The sequence below is a fragment of the Cherax quadricarinatus genome, unplaced genomic scaffold (genome assembly GCF_038502225.1).
Source record: "Cherax quadricarinatus isolate ZL_2023a unplaced genomic scaffold, ASM3850222v1 Contig557, whole genome shotgun sequence".
In the NCBI taxonomy this organism is placed as follows: Eukaryota; Metazoa; Arthropoda; class Malacostraca; order Decapoda; family Parastacidae; genus Cherax; species Cherax quadricarinatus.
This window is the reverse complement of record NW_027195583.1, coordinates 15362-36990: the sequence shown is the minus strand read 5'-3', so window position 1 is coordinate 36990 and position 21629 is coordinate 15362. Positions and strand designations below refer to the sequence as shown.

At 40.9% G+C, this 21629-nt stretch overlaps 1 protein-coding gene across 1 annotated transcript in view; it reads left to right on the top strand.

Moving 5' to 3' along the window:
- Positions 1–21370, top strand: part of LOC128689660 (L-fucose kinase) — a 146970-nt gene extending 125600 nt beyond the window's left edge. The window contains exons 6-7 of the mRNA XM_070080519.1: positions 12082–12301; positions 20887–21370. Coding sequence (XP_069936620.1) covers positions 12082–12301; positions 20887–21056 — 390 coding nt within the window. The 3' untranslated portion in view covers positions 21057–21370. The remainder of the gene's footprint in view (positions 1–12081; positions 12302–20886) is intronic.
- The last annotated feature ends 259 nt before the right edge of the window (positions 21371–21629 follow it).

Genomic DNA, 21629 nt, shown 5'->3' with positions numbered 1-21629 from the left:
TTACTGGTAACCAGCAAACAAAAGAAAGGAACAAACAGTAATACTCCTGGTAGATCACCCTACCTGATTAGGAAAAGAGTGGAGGTGAAGTGACTCTCCAAACTTCAACCCACACCAGGTAAGGTCAATATTACCAGAAGTAGAAATTTGAACAAATCAGACACCAAGAACTAGTTTCGCCCCAGCCCGCCAGGGGGGGGGGGTGCATGACGTAACTCGCTAATGGTTCTTGGTTGCCTGAACAACCTTAACCCCACTCATGCCTACTTTTCCCTCACACTTACTATAACCCACTTTTCACATCCAACCTTTATTTTACTCCACATAATACTTGAATTAATACATTTATAGTCCCTCTTTTCCTGCCATATCTTATCCTTCAACATTATTGCTACTCCTTCTTTAGCTCTAACTCTATTTGAAACCCCTGACCTAATCCCATTTATTCCTCTCCATTGAAACTCTCCCACTCTACCAAATTCATCCACCAACCTCACCAACCCCATCTATAAATACATACATTAAACAACCACGGTGACATCACACATCCTTGTCTAAGGCCTACTTTTACTGGGAAATAATCTCCCTCTTTCCTACATACTCTAACTTGAGCCTCACTATCCTTGTAAACACTCTTCACTGCTTTCAGTAACCTACCTCCTATACCATGCACCTGCAACATCTGCCACATTGCCCCCCTATCCACTCTGTCATATGCCTTTTCCAAATCCATAAATGCCACAAAAACCTCTTTAGCCTTATCTAAATACTGTTCACTTATATGTTTCACTGTAAACACCTGGTCCACGCACCCCCTACCTTTCTTAAAGCCGTTCATTGTGAGGGAAAAGTTCAATAGATAGGAGTAGCGAGGGAGTATATAGTAACAACAATTTCATTGCCAGCTACTTGTTAAGGTAGGGTAAGTCAAGCTCCCGCTATTCCCGCCTTTTTTCCCCCTCCACGAAAGTGATAGTTTCATTGCCGGCTACTTGTTAAGGTAGGGTAAGTCAAGCTCCCACTATTCCCGCCTTTTTTCCCCCACCCCTAAAGTGATAGTTTGACTGCCGGCTGCTTGTTAAGGTAGGGTCAGTCTAGCTCCCGCTATCCATTCCCCTTCTTCTTCCCCCCCCCCCGAAAGGTGACGTGTGGGGCTCTGGTCCAAACAGTAATCACTAGACTCACAGCTCCCAGCACTACTGTAAGTACATGCCTGCCTTGTATTCTAGTGGATTTATTGGTTGAAAGCTTCACTTTTGACCAATAATAAACTTAGTCCTTTCAGTCTTGCTCTAAGTTGACTGTTGTAATAATCACCACATCTTTTAGGTATTGCACTTATCATAGAGAGTGATTTCTTAAGCAGTGAGTAACCTGTCTATCTTTACAGCTTGGATGACAGAGAGGGTCACCTGCCAAGCAATGAGCAAAACTGATGGAGACGGACTAACGTCCTGGAGACGTCCCATTTTGGATTTAATTACCTGTGCACCTGTATGAAATTGCAGGACGTAACCCCACATCATTGCAGCGGTAAAGAACCTGCTTTCCTGTCATCGGGATAGAATACTCACGGCGATGCTCTGTGAAGAACTAGCCGGTGGTGGTCACCAACACCTGCGACCTCCCCCCCCCCACATCAGCAACGGCTAAGATTTCAGCAACACGAAGTGTCACCAACACCAGACACCCCAATATATATGTTAACGTTGAGTTCAAATGTTATTTTATTCATTTTATTTTTCATTTTTCTTTCAAATAGGATGTACCTGTCATTTTTTATTGTTTTATGTTTGCTTTAATAAAAAAGTGTTTATCTTTGTTAATTATTATTTCGTTTTCTATTCATTAATTTTCCTGAGGAGGAGCCAGCTTTGGTAATACTGTCTGAAGTTATTACAGAGCTGAGTAAGCCTTCACAAGTGGCGACCTTGCCAGGATACAACTCGACAGAATCAAGATTCAATTCCATCTCAAATCTACCATTGGAACTTAAACGCTGCATACCAAAGACGGTTACCACCAGCCATGAGTAATCATTCTCTATGGTAGGACTACTGTACAGGTATTTAAAAGATTTGGTGATTGTTATAGTCTCAATTTATTGTAAGTCAAGTCAGGCAGGATATAATAGTTAATTCTGCCACCTTTCTTGTGAGCTTGAAACACTTTGGAGGATTATACTCTAGGGACCCGAGATTTTCCAGTGACAATTTGTTTCATTGAGCTCTTTATTTTATCAAGGGAACTGTCGTTGGACACTCTTGATTTGTTGGTGAGAAGATTGGATGGTCAAGTGACCCCATTCTACTTACTGTTTGCTCGGAGCCGGCATAGAACCCTTCGTTTTAATTAATACATATTGTTTAATTGAAGTAGGGATCGAGCCCTCTGGTTTATTTACAGTTTGAGCGGAGCAGGAATTGAACCCTCCGTTTTCTTTAATACCCGTTTCATTTCCCCTGATAGTTTAAGTTATTCTTGCAAGTATGGATGAATACCAGTTTTGGATGAATGCTGGAAGTAAGTTTGGAATAACAGGGAAAAATTTAGAATCTTTCATTAGTGCTAAGATCCAGGAAAGACTTGAAAGAGAGAGAATTGAGAGAGAAGAAAGACAGAAAGAGAAAGAGAAGAGAAAAAGAAGAGAGAGAAATCCAAGAAAGACAGAAAGAGAGAGAGAAGACAAAAAGGAGCGTGATAGACTTGATCGTGAGGAGAGAGCTAGAGTACGTGAAGAACAAGTTAAATTAAGAGAACTTGAGGAAAGAGCAAAGGATAGAGAAGTTGAGGAAAAAGCTAGAGAACGTGAGGAAAAAGCTAGAGAACGTGAGGAAAAACCTAGAGAACATGAGGAAAAAGCTAGAGAACTTGAGTTAATAGAGAGAGAAAAGGATCGCAAGCTCGAAAAATCTCGCCTTGAATTAGAGAATAGAAAGTTAACTCTTACACAACAACAATTAGAGGAAGGAGTAATTGAACATCATGCAGCTAGTGCACATATTCCAACACCTAATTTACCTCCCTTCACAGAGGGGGAAGACATAACTTCATACATTATCAGGTTTGAAAATACACTGTACCGCTACCCTCTGTGAATGGCCTGCTGACACCTGGGCTACCAGGTTAGGAATGTTATTTTCTGGTACAGCTTTGAATATCTATGCAACTTTGTCGCACGATATTATATGTAATTATAACCTACTGAAGAAGGCAATCCTTAAAGCATATCAAAAAACCACTAATTCTTACAGGAAAGATTTCAGGTATGCCACCTAACAGCCTGGCCAGAACTTTCAGCAGTTACAGGTAACACACTTTTGTTTGTTCGACTTTTGGATAGAGAGTTCAGGAATCGATCACAGTTATGAATCTCTTAGAGACTTCATGGTTGCTGACTAGTTCCTCACAGCTCTTCCCCATCAGATACGAACATTCCTCAGAGAACGTAACCTGATTAAAGTTGAGGAAGTTGCTGAGGCTGCTGACCTGTATGCTGAGGCTCACAATTCCTATAAAGACCTAAAGGGATCGAACCCTAAGGGCAAGGGTTCATCAGACCTTAAGAAATCAAAGCCTCTAGTAGAAAGTAAAATGACTTCTTTTATTCCTGTTTGTCATTTGTGTGGTGTTAAGGGACATAAACGTCCAGATTGTCCTTCTAAGAAGGTCCAAAAAGTTGGAAGATGTTTTAAAGACTGTAATGACCAAGCACCCTTCTGTTCAGGAACAGTTAATGGACTTAATGTATCTACCATTTTACGAGACACTGGATGCACATGTATAGTCATTTCTGATAAGTTGTTCCCTAACCTTAAAGAAACTCATTCCTCTGCTATACTTTCAGACTACTTGGGCTGTACGGACACTTTTCCTACCATCCATTGTTACATTAGGTCTAAATGGTTCACAGGTTGGTCTGAAGCCATACTAGCTCCCATCACTTCTTGCTCCATACTAATAGGTAATGTAAAAGGTGCCATTCTTCCTTCTGAGGTTGACCTTTCATTGCCAAAGGTGGACATAAGCTTTTCAGATCCTCTTCCTGTAGAGTCAGAGAAGCCCCTTGAAAGTCCAGATGAGACGATGTCTCGTGAGATTAATGTGGGATTAAAAACCGTTGATGCTACTCTCGAAAGCGAGGTAGTAGGATCACCGGTTCACTTGTTAGATGAAAGTAAAGATATCACCTCTGATACCATAACTGTCTTGACTAGGGCTCAGACCAAAGCCCAGGCTTCTCCTACTGTCCATCCTTTGATTTTCCCTGACTTTAAGCCTTTAGATATATCGAAGGACTCCTTTGTCAAATTACAACGTAATTGCCCTTCTCTTCAGAATTGCCATAATGCCGCTAAACAAAATCAAGTGATCCAAAGGAAAAACTTTTCATATAAATTTGAATATATAAAAGGTAGTAGGTTGGTAGACAGCAGCCACCCAGGGAAGTACTACCGTCCTGCCAGATGACTGTGAAACAGAAACCTGTAACTGTTTTGCATGATGGTAGGATTGCTGGTTTCTTTTTCTGTCTCATAAACACGCTAGATAACAGGGATATCTTGCTACTCCTACTTACACTTTGGTCACACTTCACAGACATGCACATGCATATAGATATACATACACCTAGGTTTTTCTCCTTTTTCTAAATAGCTCTTGCTCTTTTTTATTTCTTCTATTGTCCATGGGGAAGTGGAAAAGAATCTTTCCTCCATAAGCCATGCGTGTCATATGAGGCGACTAAAATGCCGGGAGCAATGGGCTAGTAACCCCTTCTCCTGTAGACATTTACTAAAAAAGAGAAGAAGAAAAACTTTATAAAACTGGGATGCTTAAATGTGCGTGGATGTAGTGCGGATGACAAGAAACAGATGATTGCTGATGTTATGAATGAAGAGAAGTTGGATGTCCTGGCCCTAAGTGAAACAAAGCTGAAGGGGGTAGGGGAGTTTCAGTGGGGGAAATAAATGGGATTGAATCTGGAGTATCTGAGAGAGTTAGAGCGAAGGAAGGGGTAGCAGTAATGTTAAATGATCAGTTATGGACGGAGAAAAGAGAATATGAATGTGTAAATTCAAGAATTATGTGGATTAAAGTAAAGGTTGGATGCGAGAAGTGGGTCATAATAAGCGTGTATGCACCTGGAGAAGAGAGGAATGCAGAGGAGAGAGAGAGATTTTGGGAGATGTTAAGTGAATGTATAGGAGCCTTTGAACCAAGTGAGAGAGTAATTGTGGTAGGGGACCTGAATGCTAAAGTAGGAGAAACTTTTAGAGAGGGTGTGGTAGGTAAGTTTGGGGTAAATAACAAAAAGGCACAATACCGTGACTGGAACGATACACAAATGACCCGCACATAAAAGACAGAAGCTTACGACGACATTTCGGTCCGACTTGGACCATTGACAAAGTCACACTAACAGAGGAGGAGCCTATATATAGCCGTCCTGCTCCTCCTCTGTTAGTGTGACTTTGTCAATGGTCCAAGTCGGACCGAAACGTCGTCGTAAGCTTCTGTCTTTTATGTTCGGGTCATTTGTGTATTGTGTAAGTTTGGGGTGCCTGTTGTAAATGATAATGGGAGCCCTTTGATTGAACTTTGTATAGAAAGGGGTTTAGTTATAGGTAATACATATTTTAAGAAAAAGAGGATAAATAAGTATACAAGATATGATGTAGGGCAAAATGACAGTAGTTTGTTGGATTATGTATTGGTAGATAAAAGACTGTTGAGTAGACTTCAGGATGTACATGTTTATAGAGGGGCCACAGATATATCAGATCACTTTCTAGTTGTAGCTACACTGAGAGTAAAAGGTAGATGGGATACAAGGAGAATAGAAGCATCAGGGAAGAGAGAGGTGAAGGTTTATAAACTAAAAGAGGAGGCAGTTAGGGTAAGATATAAACAGCTATTGGAGGATAGATGGGCTAATGAGAGCATAGGCAATGGGGTCGAAGAGGTATGGGGTACGTTTAAAAATGTAGTGTTAGAGTGTTCAGCAGAAGTTTGTGGTTACAGGAAAGTGGGTGTGGGAGGGAAGAGGAGCGATTGGTGGAATGATGATGTAAAGAGAGTAGTAAGGGAGAAAAAGTTAGCATATAAGAAGTTTTTACAAAGTAGAAGTGATGCAAGGAGGGAAGAGTGTACGGAGAAAAAGAGAGAGGTTAAGAGAGTGGTGAAGCAATGTAAAAAGAGAGCAAATGAGAGAGTGGGTGAGATGTTATCAACAAATTTTGTTGAAAATAAGAAAAAGTTTTGGAGTGAGATTAACAAGTTAAGAAAGCCTAGAGAACAAATGGATTTGTCAGTTAAAAATAGGAGAGGAGAGTTATTAAATGGAGAGTTAGAGGTATTGGGAAGATGGAGGGAATATTTTGAGGAATTGTTAAATGTTGATGAAGATAGGGAAGCTGTGATTTCGTGTATAGGACAAGGAGGAATAACATCTTGTAGGAGTGAGGAAGAGCCAGTTGTGAGTGTGGGGGAAGTTCGTGAGGCAGTAGGTAAAATGAAAGGGGGTAAGGCAGCTGGGATTGATGGGATAAAGATAGAAATGTTAAAAGCAGGTGGGGATATAGTTTTGGAGTGGTTGGTGCACTTATTTAATAAATGTGTGGAAGAGGGTAAGGTACCTAGGGATTGGCCGAGAGCATGCATAGTTCCTTTGTATAAAGGCAAAGGGGATAAAAGAGAGTGCAAAAATTATAGGGGGATAAGTCTGCTGAGTATACCTGGTAAAGTGTATGGTAGAGTTATTATTGAAAGAATTAAGAGTAAGACGGAGAATAGGATAGCAGATGAACAAGGAGGCTTTAGGAAAGGTAGGGGGTGTGTGGACCAGGTGTTTACAGTGAAACATATAAGTGAACAGTATTTAGATAAGGCTAAAGAGGTCTTTGTGGCATTTATGGATTTGGAAAAGGCGTATGACAGGGTGGATAGGGGGGCAATGTGGCAGATGTTGCAGGAGGTAGGTTACTGAAAGCAGTGAAGAGTTTTTACGAGGATAGTGAGGCTCAAGTTAGAGTATGTAGGAAAGAGGGAAATTATTTCCCAGTAAAAGTAGGCCTTAGACAAGGATGTGTGATGTCACCGTGGTTGTTTAATATATTTATAGATAGGGTTGTAAGAGAAGTAAATGCGAGGGTCTTGGCAAGAGGCGTGGAGTTAAAAGATAAAGAATCACACACAAATTGGGAGTTGTCACAGCTGCTCTTTGCTGATGACACTGTGCTCTTGGGAGATTCTGAAGAGAAGTTGCAGAGATTGGTGGATGAATTTGGTAGGGTGTGCAAAAGAAGAAAATTAAAGGTGAATACAGGAAAGAGTAAGGTTATGAGGATAAAAAGATTAGGTAATGAAAGATTGAATATCAGATTGGAGGGAGAGAGTATGGAGGAGGTGAATGTATTCAGATATTTGGGAGTGGATGTGTCAGCGGATGGGTCTATGAAAGATGAGGTGAATCATAGAATTGATGAGGGGAGAAGAGTGAGTGGTGCACTTAGGAGTCTGTGGAGACAAAGAACTTTGTCCTTGGAGGCAAAGAGGGGAATGTATGAGAGTATAGTTTTACCAACGCTCTTATATGTGTGTGAAGCATGGGTGATGAATGTTGCAGCGAGGAGAAGGCTGGAGGCAGTGTAGATGTCATGTCTGAGGGCAATGTGTGGTGTGAATATAATGCAGAGAATTCGTAGTTTGGAAGTTAGGAGGAGGTGCAGGATTACCAAAACTGTTGTCCAGAGGGCTGAGGAAGGGTTGTTGAGGTGGTTCGGACATGTAGAGAGAATGGAGCGAAACAGAATGACTTCAAGAGTGTATCAGTCTGTAGTGGAAGGAAGACGGGGTAGGGGTCGGCCTAGGAAAGGTTGGAGAGAGGGGGTAAAGGAGGTTTTGTGTGCGAGGGGCTTGGACTTCCAGCAGGCATGCGTGAGCGTGTTTGATAGGAGTGAATGGAGACAAATGGTTTTTAATACTTGACGTGCTGTTGGAGTGTGAGCAAAGTAACATTTATGAAGGGGTTCAGGGAAACTGGCAGGCCGGACTCGAGTCCTGGAGATGGGAAGTACAGTGCCTGCACTCTGAAGGAGGGGTGTTAATGTTGCAGTTTAAAAACTGTAGTGTAAAGCACCCTTCTGGCAAGACAGTGATGGAGTGAATGATGGTGAAAGTTTTTCTTTATCGGGCCACCCTGCCTTGGTGGGAATCGGCCACCAAGTCAGTATTCAAATTAAATTCAGATGAGATAGACTATTCCATCTTAGTTGTTCCAAGTCAATGCAGAGAGACTGTTCTTAAAATGGCTCATGACCTGCCAGTGGCCGGACATTTCTCGCATCACAAAACCTTAAATAAAATTAGGGAAACCTATTTTTGGCCAAAAATGTCCTCAGATGTCACTACCTATTGTAGATCGTGTAAAGTTTGCCAACTGTCATCCTCCCGAGGTACCAGGCGAGTACCTATGGTTAAAATGCCTATCTTTACAGTACCATTTGAAAGAGTAGCTATTGACATCGTTGGTCCTTTATCTCCACTTTATTCTGGGGGACATAGATATATATTAACATTAGTTGATTATGCTTCGAGTTTCCCTGAAGCCATACCCTTAAAGACCATAACCACTTCAGAGGTGGCTGAAGCCCTTTTGTCCATCTTCTCCAGAGTGGGCATCCCTAGAGAAATTTTGTCTGACCGTGGGACACAATTCACATCTGACTTAAAATGCAACATCTATACCAACTTCTGGGAGTGAAGCCTCTCTTCACCACACCCTATCATCCCAGCTGTAATGGGAGGATTGAGCGCCAGCATTCGATTCTCAAGTCCATTTTAAGGAAACTTTGCTCCCTTAAACCTAAGGAGTGGCATCGTTACCTACCCTGTGCTTTGTTTGCCATGAGGGAAGTTCCCAGTGACTCTTTGGGGTTTTCACCTTTTGAACTTCTCTATGGTAGACAGGCCAGAGGCCCATTGTCCATCCTTCATGACTTATGGACTAATGAGGAGGTAAATGCTGAGGTTCAGTCTTCTTACCAGTTTCTCCTTGACCTTAGATCTAAACTTGAGGAGACTTCTGACATAGTTTCGAAAAACCTAAGCTTGTCAATGGACCAGTACAAAACCTATTTTGACTCCAAAAGTCAGAGAAGTTTTAACGTAGGGGATGAAGTTCTTGTACTTTTGCCAATCAAGTCAAATAAATTATTAGTAGCATGAAAAGGTCCATATAAAGTATTAAAAATTTGTGGTTAAGTTGACTACCTCATAGAAGTCAAGGGGAAACCTAAGCTTTATCATATCAACATCCTTAAGAAATATTACCAAAGAAATTCGGTTAACTGCCTTAATAACTTTGACTTAGTTTTTCCACACGAACTTGATACGACAACTGAAGAATGTAAGGTGTGCATAATTGACACCTCTAACTCAGACTATGATGAAGAACTACATGACTTGGTGACTTTTGACCACTCGGATGCAACCAACATTAATATTAATGAATCTTTGGATGACCATAAGAGACATGAACTACTTCAGTGTGTGAGTAACTTTTCAGACGTCTTTACTGATTCTCCAGGTGTTACCTCCACGGTAGTCCATAGGATTGACTTAGTGACGGACAATCCTATCAAACGAAAATTATACCCAGTTCCAGTTCACCTTAGGGATGCATTTGACCGAGAGGTAGACAAATTATTAAAACTAAAGATCATTGAACCTTCAGTATCTTCATATTGCTCACTAGTAGTCATGGTTAAGAAGGAGGATAATTCATATAGACTTGCTATTGACTTCAGAGGCCTTAATGCTATAACTCGGTGGGATGCTGAGCCTATGCCCTTAATAGATAGCGATCTACACAAATTTTATGACGCTTCCTTCTTTTCAGAGATTGATATTGCGCAGGCATATCATCAAGTAATGTTAGATCATTCTTCTAAGCAGTACACCGCTTTTCCTACACACCAAGGACTGATGCAATATAGAACTATGCCCTTCGGTTTGGTAACTGCCTGTGCTACCTATGTGAGACTGATGAGAAAGGTCTTGGGTAATATGCCAAACGTTTCAGTTTATTTTGATAACATTTACGTAATGACATCCACGTGGGGCGAACATATCCAAACATCAGTTTTGCGTAGGTTACGCTCACATGGCCTCACTGCCAAGCCGAAGAAATGCTTCCTTGGGTATAACAAGATTAGATATCTTGGACTGATACTTTCTAATAACTCTCTGCAGCCTCTCCCCAGTAAGATCAAAGCTTTATTAGAATTTAAATTCCCCAAAACTAAGAAGCTTATGCGTAGCTTTCTTGGTTCTGTAAATTTTTATGCACGGTTTATCCCGAACCTTACTGATCTTACAGGCATCTTATCCGACTTCCTTAAAAAGTCTGTGAAGGAACCTCTTGAACTTTCCAACGTAGCTCGGGAAAAGTTTAATGAGATTAAAAGTAACTTTTCGAAAGACCCTATACTTAAGATTCCAGATATTAATAAAACATTTTGTTTAAGAACTGATGCCTCCAATACTGGCTTAGGTGCAGTGTTACTACAATACCATAATGGTACTCCCTTCCCTGTATGCTTCCTAAACCGGAAACTCCTTCCCGCAGAAACGAGATACTCCACCATAGAAAAGGAATGTTTGGCCCTTGTGTGGGGTATCTCCAAACTTAAATTTTATTTGCTTGGAAAAGAATTCATTTTAGAAACGGACCACAAACCTTTGATATACCTAGAAACTTTTAAGGGAACCAACAGTCGCCTCTTGAGGTGGACATTGGCACTCCAGGCTTTTAAATTCCATATTGTGTATATCAATGGTTCATCCAATTATTTCTCTGACTGGTTAAGTTGTGACAGTAGAAGATTTCTTGCCTTACGAGACTTCCATATGTTAGAACTTTTTCCTCGCCTATTCTTCTTATACTCCTTGACTATAAGTCTTGGTATGGGGGAGTGTGAGGGAAAAGTTCAATAGATAGGAGTAGCGAGGGAGTATATAGTAACAACAGTTTCATTGCCGGCTACTTGTTAAGGTAGGGTAAGTCAAGCTCCCGCTATTCCCGCCTTTTTTCCCCCACCCCTAAAGTGATAGTTTGACTGCCGGCTGCTTGTTAAGGTAGGGTCAGTCTAGCTCCCGCTATCCATTCCCCTCCTTCTTCCCCCCACCCCCCCGAAAGGTGACGTGTGGGGCTCTGGTCCAAACAGTAATCACTAGACTCACAGCTCCCAGCACTACTGTAAGTACATGCCTGCCTTGTATTCTAGTGGATTTATTGGTTGAAAGCTTCACTTTTGACCAATAATAAACTTAGTCCTTTCAGTCTTGCTCTAAGTTGACTGTTGTAATAATCACCACATCTTTTAGGTATTGCACTTATCATAGAGAGTGATTTCTTAAGCAGTGAGTAACCTGTCTATCTTTCCAGCTTGGATGACAGAGAGGGTCACCTGCCAATCAACGAGCAAAACTGATGGAGATGGACTAACGTCCTGGAGACGTCCCATTTTGGATTTAATTACCTGTGCACCTGTATGAAATTGCAGGACGTAACCCCACATCATTGCAGCGGTAAAGAACCTGCTTTCCTGTCATCAGGATAGAATACTCAGGGCGATACTCTCTGAAGAACTAGCCGGTGGTGGTCACCAACACCTGCGACCCCCCCCCACACACACATCAGCAACGGCTAAGATTTCAGCAACACGAAGTGTCACCAACACCAGACACCCCAATATATATATTAACGTTGAGTTCAAATGTTATTTTATTCATTTCATTTTTCATTTTTCTTTCAAATAGGATGTACCTGTCATTTTTTATTGTTTTATGTTTGCTTTAATAAATAATAAAGTGTTTATCTTTGTTAATTATTATTTCGTTTTCTATTCATTAATTTTCCTGAGGAGGAGCCAGCTTTGGTAATACTGTCTGAAGTTATTACAGAGCTGAGTAAGCCTTCACATTCATCTGTATTGTTGTGTGCACTAATACCATTGTGTGTGCTTGTACCATTGTGTGCACTAGTACCATTGTTACATACAATATGATTATTTTCAGATGAGTTCAAAGAGCAAAACTGGAGTCTGGGTAATGTCATTAGATACTTTCCTGCCATATTCCTGCATCGTGTGTCCTCCTGATACTGATGGTGTGGATGGTGCGGTTGTGTGCACCGTGGCTGCCCCCTTGGAGCATGCTACACACCATGGTGTAGTTATTGCAAACAATGAACAAGATATTAACAAAATGGAGTATAGAATGCCACTAGATGAATTGAGTAAGTATTACATTATATACAGTTGACTGTCAGAAAACAAATGATCTGGTAACACATTTTTGCTATAACACAGTTGCAAAATTACAGCATATTTTCAGTGTACACATCATAAAAAAATAATTTACATGGTGGAGTGCATGTATGGGAAAATGTCGCATGCACTGCATTCTTTCCCCTCTGTCTGTCTCACAGTGAGCCTCAGTGTGAGTCCATCATCTTAGTGGCTAGTGGGTGAGGATGGGATACTGGGTAAGGAAGGGTGGATGAAAGTCTGAGTGAAGGAGTGAGAGTGGCCTGTGGGGGCATGCTGTCACTGTTGTCCTGTGTTCCTTCACCCATTGTGCTTCCCATGTGACACTGGAGCATATAGTCAGATGGGCACTGGGATGGGGATGGGTAAAGGCAGGTGAATAAGGATATGTGGGTGAAGATATGTAGGTGAGGGGTGAGTGTTTAGGAGAGGTGTGTGCAAGTTTAGGGAGATGTGAGGCCCAAGAAAGTATGGTTTGAAGGGGAAGGAAAGTGTGGAGGGAGAGTATGGGTGAAGGTAGGGGCCTGATGTTGGGTGAAGGTGTCAGTCCATAGTCGTCCTGCCCTTCAAATACCATACTTAATGCTATATTCATACACATCCAGTACCATACCTCAGCCACACACATCTGCCCACACCATCTGCTTCTTCAACCTCTCCCTACCCCTCTTTAGCCACATGTCTTCATTTTGCATTCAGCAACCTCACCCATACTGCTCACAAGCCCTATCCATACCACCAGCCCCTATTATTCCCCCACAGTCACATGCCTTCATCCACACCATCCCATCCAATAACCTCCACCCCCCACATAACTCCTCTATGGCCACACGTCTTCACCCACACCATCACAACCAAGAACCTACCCACACACTACCCTCACATACAATTACCCCTCCCCCCCATGCCACAAGCATGCACCATTCCTCCACTGCCTCAAGACCATGCCTTGTCCAACTTCTTGCCTTCATACCCCACACCTTACTGGCCTTTCACCCTAACATGCCACCCACGTACTTAATCACCCACCTCCCTTATTACCATCTTCACCGCCAACAACACACTCACCCACTGCACACTCACCCACCATAGTCGTCCTGCCCTTCAAATACCATACTTAATGCTATATTCATACACATCCAGTACCATACCTCAGCCACACATATCTGCCCACACCATCTGCTTCTTCAACCTCTCCCTACCCCTCTTTAGCCACATGTCTTCGTTGTGCATTCAGCAACCTCACCCATACTGCTCACAAGCCCTATCGATACCACCAGCCCCTATTATTTCCCCACAGTCACTATCATCCAATCACCACCCACCCATCATCCAATCACCACCCACCCATCATCCAATCACCACCCACACTGGGCCACCAACATCCACACCTTTTACCCACACCCTTCCCATACAGATTCAATTGAGCCCATGCAGCCTCCCACACCTTACCCATACTTTTACTTTCACCACTTCTCCCTCCACAGCTTCAAGCCCACACATCCCCACACCCACACCATTCCCATGCTTTCACGTCCCACACACTTAGTCACATGGCCACCCACCACCCTGATTACCACCCATGCCAACAACCATACGTTCACCCACCCAGTCAGTCACCACCTACATTGCCACCCACATGATCACCATCACACCACCTGATTGCTCCCAACCTTTACCCCCACATCCCTCCACTGCACAGCATCCTGCACCTCCCAATACCAGCTTCCAGCTCCTGCTTTGACCTGTCTACCATTTGGTCTTCACCTACCTCAGCAACAGTCCCCCAGTCCTCACCCCTCATTCCCCCACCCCCACACCAAACCCACTCACCCCAACCACTTTAACCCCTCCTCTGTACACCCTAACTACTTTGGTATTAAAAATGTGGTTATATAATCTTTGACTGACACCCATCACCACATTGACCTACAATTACATTATTTTCATTTTTTTTTTTTTTTTTTTTTTGCTATATTAAGACTCTATTTTTACTATTTTAAAGCTTTCTTGGGGGTATAATGAACATAACCCAATTTTTTCCCTATGTTCTTCAGTTTGGTTTACAGACATTTTTTATTACACACCATGTTTAGGAACGTAACTATCGTGTTATCCAACAGTCAGCTGTAATGCCAATAACTTTTGAATATAAAAAAAATTCTAATGTGACTTAATTTTCTACTTCTATAAAAGTACAGTGGACCCTCAACTAATGGCGGCATCGTGTAATGGCAAATTCATCTAACGGCGCTCTTTGGCGTAAAAAATGGTTCTACCAACGGCGAAAACTCGTCTAACGACGTTCGTCCCGTACTTATCCATGGGGCCGGAGTGTGGCCTGAGTGGGCCCAGCCACTCCAAGACTCCATGTACAGCCAGTGTGCCAGTGTTTACAAGCCGTTTCGGTCGATTCCATGTGTACCTGCAATATATTTTGTATTATTCCAGTGTCTTTAGTGCTTGTAACTGCTAAATAAGCCACCATGGGCCCAAAGAAAGTTTCTAGTGCCAGCCCTGTGATAAAGAGGGAAAGAAACACAACAAAATTCAAGAAAAAACTTGTAGCAAAGTACCAAAGTGGAGGACGACGAGAGAGGAGAGAATGTGCCTTCTGCAGTGATTCAGTGATTCTACGATATGTACGATACTAAAGCAGCAGGTATTGATAAAGGCTATAGTGCCAGCCAGCAATAAAGTGTAGAATTAACAGAGAAGCAAGTAAGTTAAATGAGTAAGCGCTAGAAAAACGACATGAAAGCCACTCTCCAATGTTGTTGGATGTGTGTACATCCGATGAACATACACCGGCCTGCTATCCTCCACTACCCTAAACCTCTGCCAGCATCTCCTCCATCAAACTAACTAATTAAACTAACATCTCCAAGGTAAGTGTAAATATAAAAGTGTAAGCATAAAAGTAAATATTCTTTCAACAAGCTGGCCGTATCCCACCGAGGCGGGGTGGCCCAAAAAGTAAAACGAACGTTTCTCTTTTTAAATTTAGTAATTTATACATGAGAAGGAGTTACTATTCCCTTGCTCCTGGCATTTTAGTCGCCTCTTACAACACGCATAGCTTACGGAGGAAGAATTCTGTTCCACTTCCCCATGGAAATAAGAGGAAGAAAACAAGAACAAGAACTAGAAAGAAAATAGCAGAAAACCCAGAGGGGTGTGTATATATATGCTTGTACATGTACGTGTAGTGTGACCTAAGTGTATGTAGAAGTAGCAAGACATACCTGAAATCTTGCATGTTTTCTTTCTTTCAACACACTGGCTGTATCCCACCGAGGTGGGGTGGCCCAAAAGGAAAAATAAAAGTTTCTCCTTTTACATTTAGTAATATATACAGGAGAAGGGGTTACTAGCCCCTTGCTCCCGGCATTTTAGTCGCCTCTTACAACACGCATGGCTTACGGAGGAAGAATTCTGTTCCACTTCCCAATGGAGGTAAGAGGAAATAAACAAGAACAAGAACTAGAAAGAAAATAGAAGAAAACCCAAAGGAGTGTGTATATATATATATGAGTAGTGTGACCTAAATGTAAGTAGAAGTAGCAAGACGTATCTGAAATCTTGCATGTGTACGAGACAGAAAAAAAAGACACCAGCAATCCTACCATCCTGTAAAACAATTACAGGCTTCAGTTTTACACTCACCTGGCAGGACGGTGGGCTATTTTGCCCACTTTAAGCCCTATTTTCAGCATATTCCATTGTTCCTGTCGACCAAACTCATACTATTTCTTTAGAACTCCATTTCTTCTATCGATTGAGTACAAGAAACTGCCCATCTACCGATTTAAACTACCCAATAAAATGGTCAGAAATTTGCATGGCCAATTTCATGCAAATTAAAAAAGATGCCAATTTCAAAATAGGGACCAGAATGAACAATGCAGACATTTCTGGCTCTAAAATAACATTTTCTTGTTCATCAGTCACGTCTCCAGGCCCCTCTGATATTACTCTTGCTTTCTATTTTGAATTTTTATTCAAACAAAAAATAGATTTACTGTTATGCAGACTACTGCAATATTGTAATAATTGTATAAATAATGTCAACTCATTCATAACTGCATATTAGAATGGCTAGTTGGACATTTATTGGACAACGACATCATTTGTTTACTCTCGAACATCTCCAAAAATCAAACATTTCCCCCACTTTGAGCTCCATTCCAAGGTCCTTTTTCAAAGTAAAACCAATCAAAATCATCTCTCTTTCTGTAATATGTTTTCCATTCTATCAAATGAGACCAAGAAAACGAGAATACAGCCATAAATACTATACAGAAATACACCTCAAAGTTGGCGTTTTAATCCAAAAACACAGTCGGAGTTTTTTTTTCTCATTATGCACTTCATGCTGCAGGATTTTTTTATACAGTGCACACTGACCACACAGACCCATTCTCTCACATGTGGGCCTACCAGCTTTCTCCCGCTTGATTTGAAGCTGCTAGAATTTTTGAATATACATACGTCAAACACATTGGCTCGTAAGACATGTATATATGACCGAAACAGTCAAAGGGTTAAAGTCAGTAATAATCCAACAACAAGCTGCAGTGCAAACAATTGCACATTGCACAGCTAGACAACCCCTTCTCCCCCACTTTTCAAAGCCCTAAACCTACTCGCCATACAAAACATCCACTCGGACTTACTTCTGTGCAAACTACATTAACAGAACAATCAATTCTCATGTAAATCCTGTCAGTTGCAGTAATACCCATTGCCACAATGACAGACACAAAAATCTCTATGACATTTCCCCTGTCAGGTTAAATCTTTTCAAAAACTCAGTACACATAAAAGAACCCATAATCTGGAACACACTGCCAGAAATCTCCACTAACATTTTTGAAATTACAGTTAGAAAACACCTTATCTCCTTAACCTATCCTAGCCCATCATAAATAAATATGTAAAAACCATACGTGCATTTCCTCAATTCAGCCAATTCCACTGTTCCAATTTCACAAAATTCAAAAATTGCCAATTTGAAAATAAGGTCCATAAACAATGTAGACATTTCTAACACTAAAAATGCAGTTTCTCCGTTCATTATTTACATCCTCAGGCCTCTCTTACATTACGCTTGCTTTCATTTTGAATTCTTATTCACACTACTGTCCCAACTACTGGACCACTATGACAGGGTCCTGGATGCTCTAGACGACAAACAAAATGCAGATGTAGTATACACAGACTTTGCAGATGGATCTATAATTTCCTAACAAATAGAACACAAAAAGTAGTAGTAAACAGAGTAAAGTCTGAGGTGGCTACTGTGAAATGCTCTGTTCCACAAGGCACAGTATTAGTTCCCATCCTGTTCCTCATCCTCATATCTGACATAGACAGGGATGTAAGCCACAGGACTGTGTCATCCTTTGCAGATGACACCCAAATTTGCTTGACAGTGTCCTCTATTGAAGATACTGCAAGACTCCAGGCAGACATTAACCAAATTTTTAAATGGGCCTCAGCAAACAATATGAAGTTCAATGATGAAAAATTTTGATTACTCCAATGTGGAAAATGCGAGGAAATTAAAACTATATCAGAGTATAAAACAAATTCCAACCACACAATAGAGGGAAAAACTAATGTAAAAGACCTGGAAGTGATAATGTCAGAGGATCTCGCCTTCAAAGACCACAACATTGTATCAATCGCATCTGCTAGAAAAACGACTGGATGGATAATGAGAACCTTCAAAACTAGGGATGCCAAGCCTTGAATGACACACTTCAGGTTGCTTGTTCTATTTAGGCTGGAATATTGTTGCACACTAACAGCACCTTTCAAGGCAGGTGAAATTGCTGACCTAGAAAATGTAGAGAGAACCTTCGTGGCACACATAACTGCAATTAACCCTTAACCCTTTGACTGTCGCGGCCGTATATATACGTTTTACGAGGTGCCGTGTTTGACGTATATATACTCATAAATTCTAGCGGCTTCAAATCAAGCAGGAGAAAGCTGGTAGGCCCACATGTGAGAGAATGGGTCTGTGTGGTCAGTGTGCACCATATAAAAAAAATCCTGGAGCACGCAGTGCATAATGAGAAAAAAAAAACTCCGACCGTTTTTTTTAATTAAAATGCCGACTTTGTGGTCTATTTTCGTATAGTATTTATGGTTGTATTCTCGTTTTCTTGGTCTCATTTGATAGAATGGAAAACATATTACAGAAATAGAGATGTTTTTGATTGATTTTACTATAAAAAGAACCTAGAAATGGAGCTCAAAGTAGGGGAAATGTTTGATTTTTGCCATTGTTCAAAAGTAAACAAATGATGCCATTGTCCAATAAATGTCCAACTAGCCATTCTGATATGCAGTCATGAATGGGTTGATGTTATTTATACAGTTATTACAGCATTGCAGTAGTCTGCATAATAGTAAGTCTAATATTTTTTGTTTGAATAAAAATTCAAAATAGAAAGCAAGAGTAATATCAGAGGTGCCTGGAGACGTGACTGATGAACAAAGAAAACGTTATTTTAGAGCCTGGAATGTCTGCATTGTTCATTCTGGACCTTATTTTGAAATTGTCATATTTTTTAGTTTTCGTGAAATTGGCCAAATTGCAAATTTCTGACCACATTATTAGGTAGTTGAAATCAGTAAATGGGCAGTTTCTTGTACTCAATCGATAGAAAAAATGAAGTTCTAAAGAAATAGCTATGAGTTTGGGCGACTAGAACAATGGAATTAGCCGAAAATAGGGCTCAAAGTGGGCGAAATCGCCGATTTGTAAACAGCGCCGAGGTCGCTAACTTCGCGAGAGCATAATTCCGTCAGTTTTCCATCAAATTTCGTTTTTTTGGTGTCATTACAATCGGGAAAAGATTCTCTATCATTTCATAAGAAAAAATAATTTTTTTTTTTTTTTAAATTTTGCGACACCAGGAGACACCTCAGGATTGGGGGTTGCGACAGTCAAGGGGTTAAACGGTCCAAACGTATATATACGTTTTTTCAACATCTGAAAGTATGTAAAAAAATGTAGATCTTTTTTGTTTTACATTTGAAAACGTGTAAAAAAAACTTTTATATTTTTTTTGTTATATTTGAAAATATGTAAAAAAAAGTAGATTTACTTTTGGAGCACTATGAATTTGAACGTTAATCTGTTTGGACCGTTTAAGGGTTAAACACCTCAGTTACTGGGAACACTTGAAGTTCGTCAACCTGTACTCGCTAGAATGCAGGCAGGAGAGATACATGATAATATACACTTGGAAAATCCTAGAGGGATTAATACCAAATTTGCAATTGAAACTCACTCCCTATGAAAGTGAAAGACTTGGTAGACGATGCAACATCCCGCCCCATGAAAAGCAAGGACACCACTAGCACGATGAGAGACAACACAGTAAGTGTCAGGGGCCCAAGACTGTTCATCTGCCTTCCAGCATACATAAGGGGGATTACCAATAGACCCTTGGCTGTTTTCAAGAAGGCATTCGACAGGCACCTAAATTCAGTGCCTGACCAGCCGGCCTGTGGTTTGTACATTGGGTTGCTTGCGGCCAACAGTAACAGCCTGGTTGATCAGGCCCTGAGCCACCATGAGGCCTGGTCACAGACGGGGCCACAGGGGCATTGATCCCCGAAACCCTCTCCAGATATTCTCCAGGTATATACAAAAAAAATAGAAGATTTACTGTTTTGCAGAGTACTGCATTATTGTAATACATAATTGTAGAAATAATGTCAGTGCATTCCTAAATGTGTATTAGACTGGTAAATTGGACCCTTATTGGGCAAGTGATGTCATTTGTGTACTCTGAAATATTGGCAAAAATGGAACATTTCAATTTCAAGCTACTTTCAGTCCTGAAACCAATCAAAATCATCTTTATTCCTGTAACATATCTTCTATTCTATCATTGGAAACTATAAAAACCATGTAAATGTACAGTGAAAACTCACTGTTTTAAAGCAAAAATATGGTCACAGTTTTTTTTTCCCATTATGCACTGTTTGCTGCAGGATTTTTTTTTTATATGGTGCATGCTACTGCATAGACCTATTCTTTCTTCTCTGAATCCAAATTTACTGCTCACAGCTTATCAGAGTGAGCTGAGCTCGTGGCAAAAAACTATGGGACCAACCCTGGCTTCAGAGTTGTAGTACTGCAGGACTGACACTGAAAGGATTGAAAAGAGAAAAACAATCATGTGTCAATAAATTGTAAAATGTAAATGCCGCTGGCACTTTTACATCGCTGTTGCTGATTAGTGATAATTTTTTTACCAACTTCAGCACACAATAAAATCATAAGTTTTGAGTTTTTGCTCATTTTAGTCTTATTCGATTCAAAAAAACGAGCTCTGTCAATCTGTTTGAAAAAATATTTTTTTATTTTCCAATATCTTCCCCCAACACAGGAATTTTTTACCAAGTTAAAGATAACTATGTTGCCTGGTGGATCAGATAATAAAATACAATGCTGAGTAGTAACAAACTTCCCTAGTTTATGACAACCTTCAATACTTGCTATTATCATCAGGTATTTTCTGTGTTTCAGGGAAAGTGTGTTCCGAAGGTGTTGGTGCTGTCATCTCTGGTTTAGTGTTTCTCAGTAGTTCACTGACAGAGAAACTGCTGGGCCTACACACTGTGCCACCTCTCGACCGTTGCACTTACTATGGCATGGACAGTGGAGTACCGCCTCTACAGGTATCCTTCTTTACATAAAAGGAAACATTCACTGTGGGAGGTCCCTGCATTATATTAATGGGCTCTTGAGCCAAGGAATTTGGGTTTTTGTCCCATTGGATCAAACGTGATTGCTTCCCATTCTCTACAGGTGTAGCACTTCCCAACGAAGATAATAATAATAATAAAATAATAAAAATACAGTCTTTCTTCACTTAACGCAGTTCCATTCCTAAGAGTAGGGTGGTAAATGAACTGGTCATTAAGCGAGGAGCATACTTTACTGGTAGTGGATTTGTGTTAACCATCTTTAGATAGGGAAGATAGGGAAGCTGTGATTTCGTGTATAGGACAAGGAGGAATAATATCTTGTAGGAGTGAGGAAGAGCCAGTTGTGAGTGTGGGGGAAGTTCGTGAGGCAGTAGGTAAAATGAAAGGGGGTAAGGCAGCCGGGATTGATGGGATAAAGATAGAAATGTTAAAAGCAGGTGGGGATATAGTTTTGGAGTGGTTGGTGCAATTGTTTAATAAATGTATGGAAGAGGGTAAGGTACCTAGGGATTGGCAGAGAGCATGCATAGTTCCTTTGTATAAAGGCAAAGGGGATAAAAG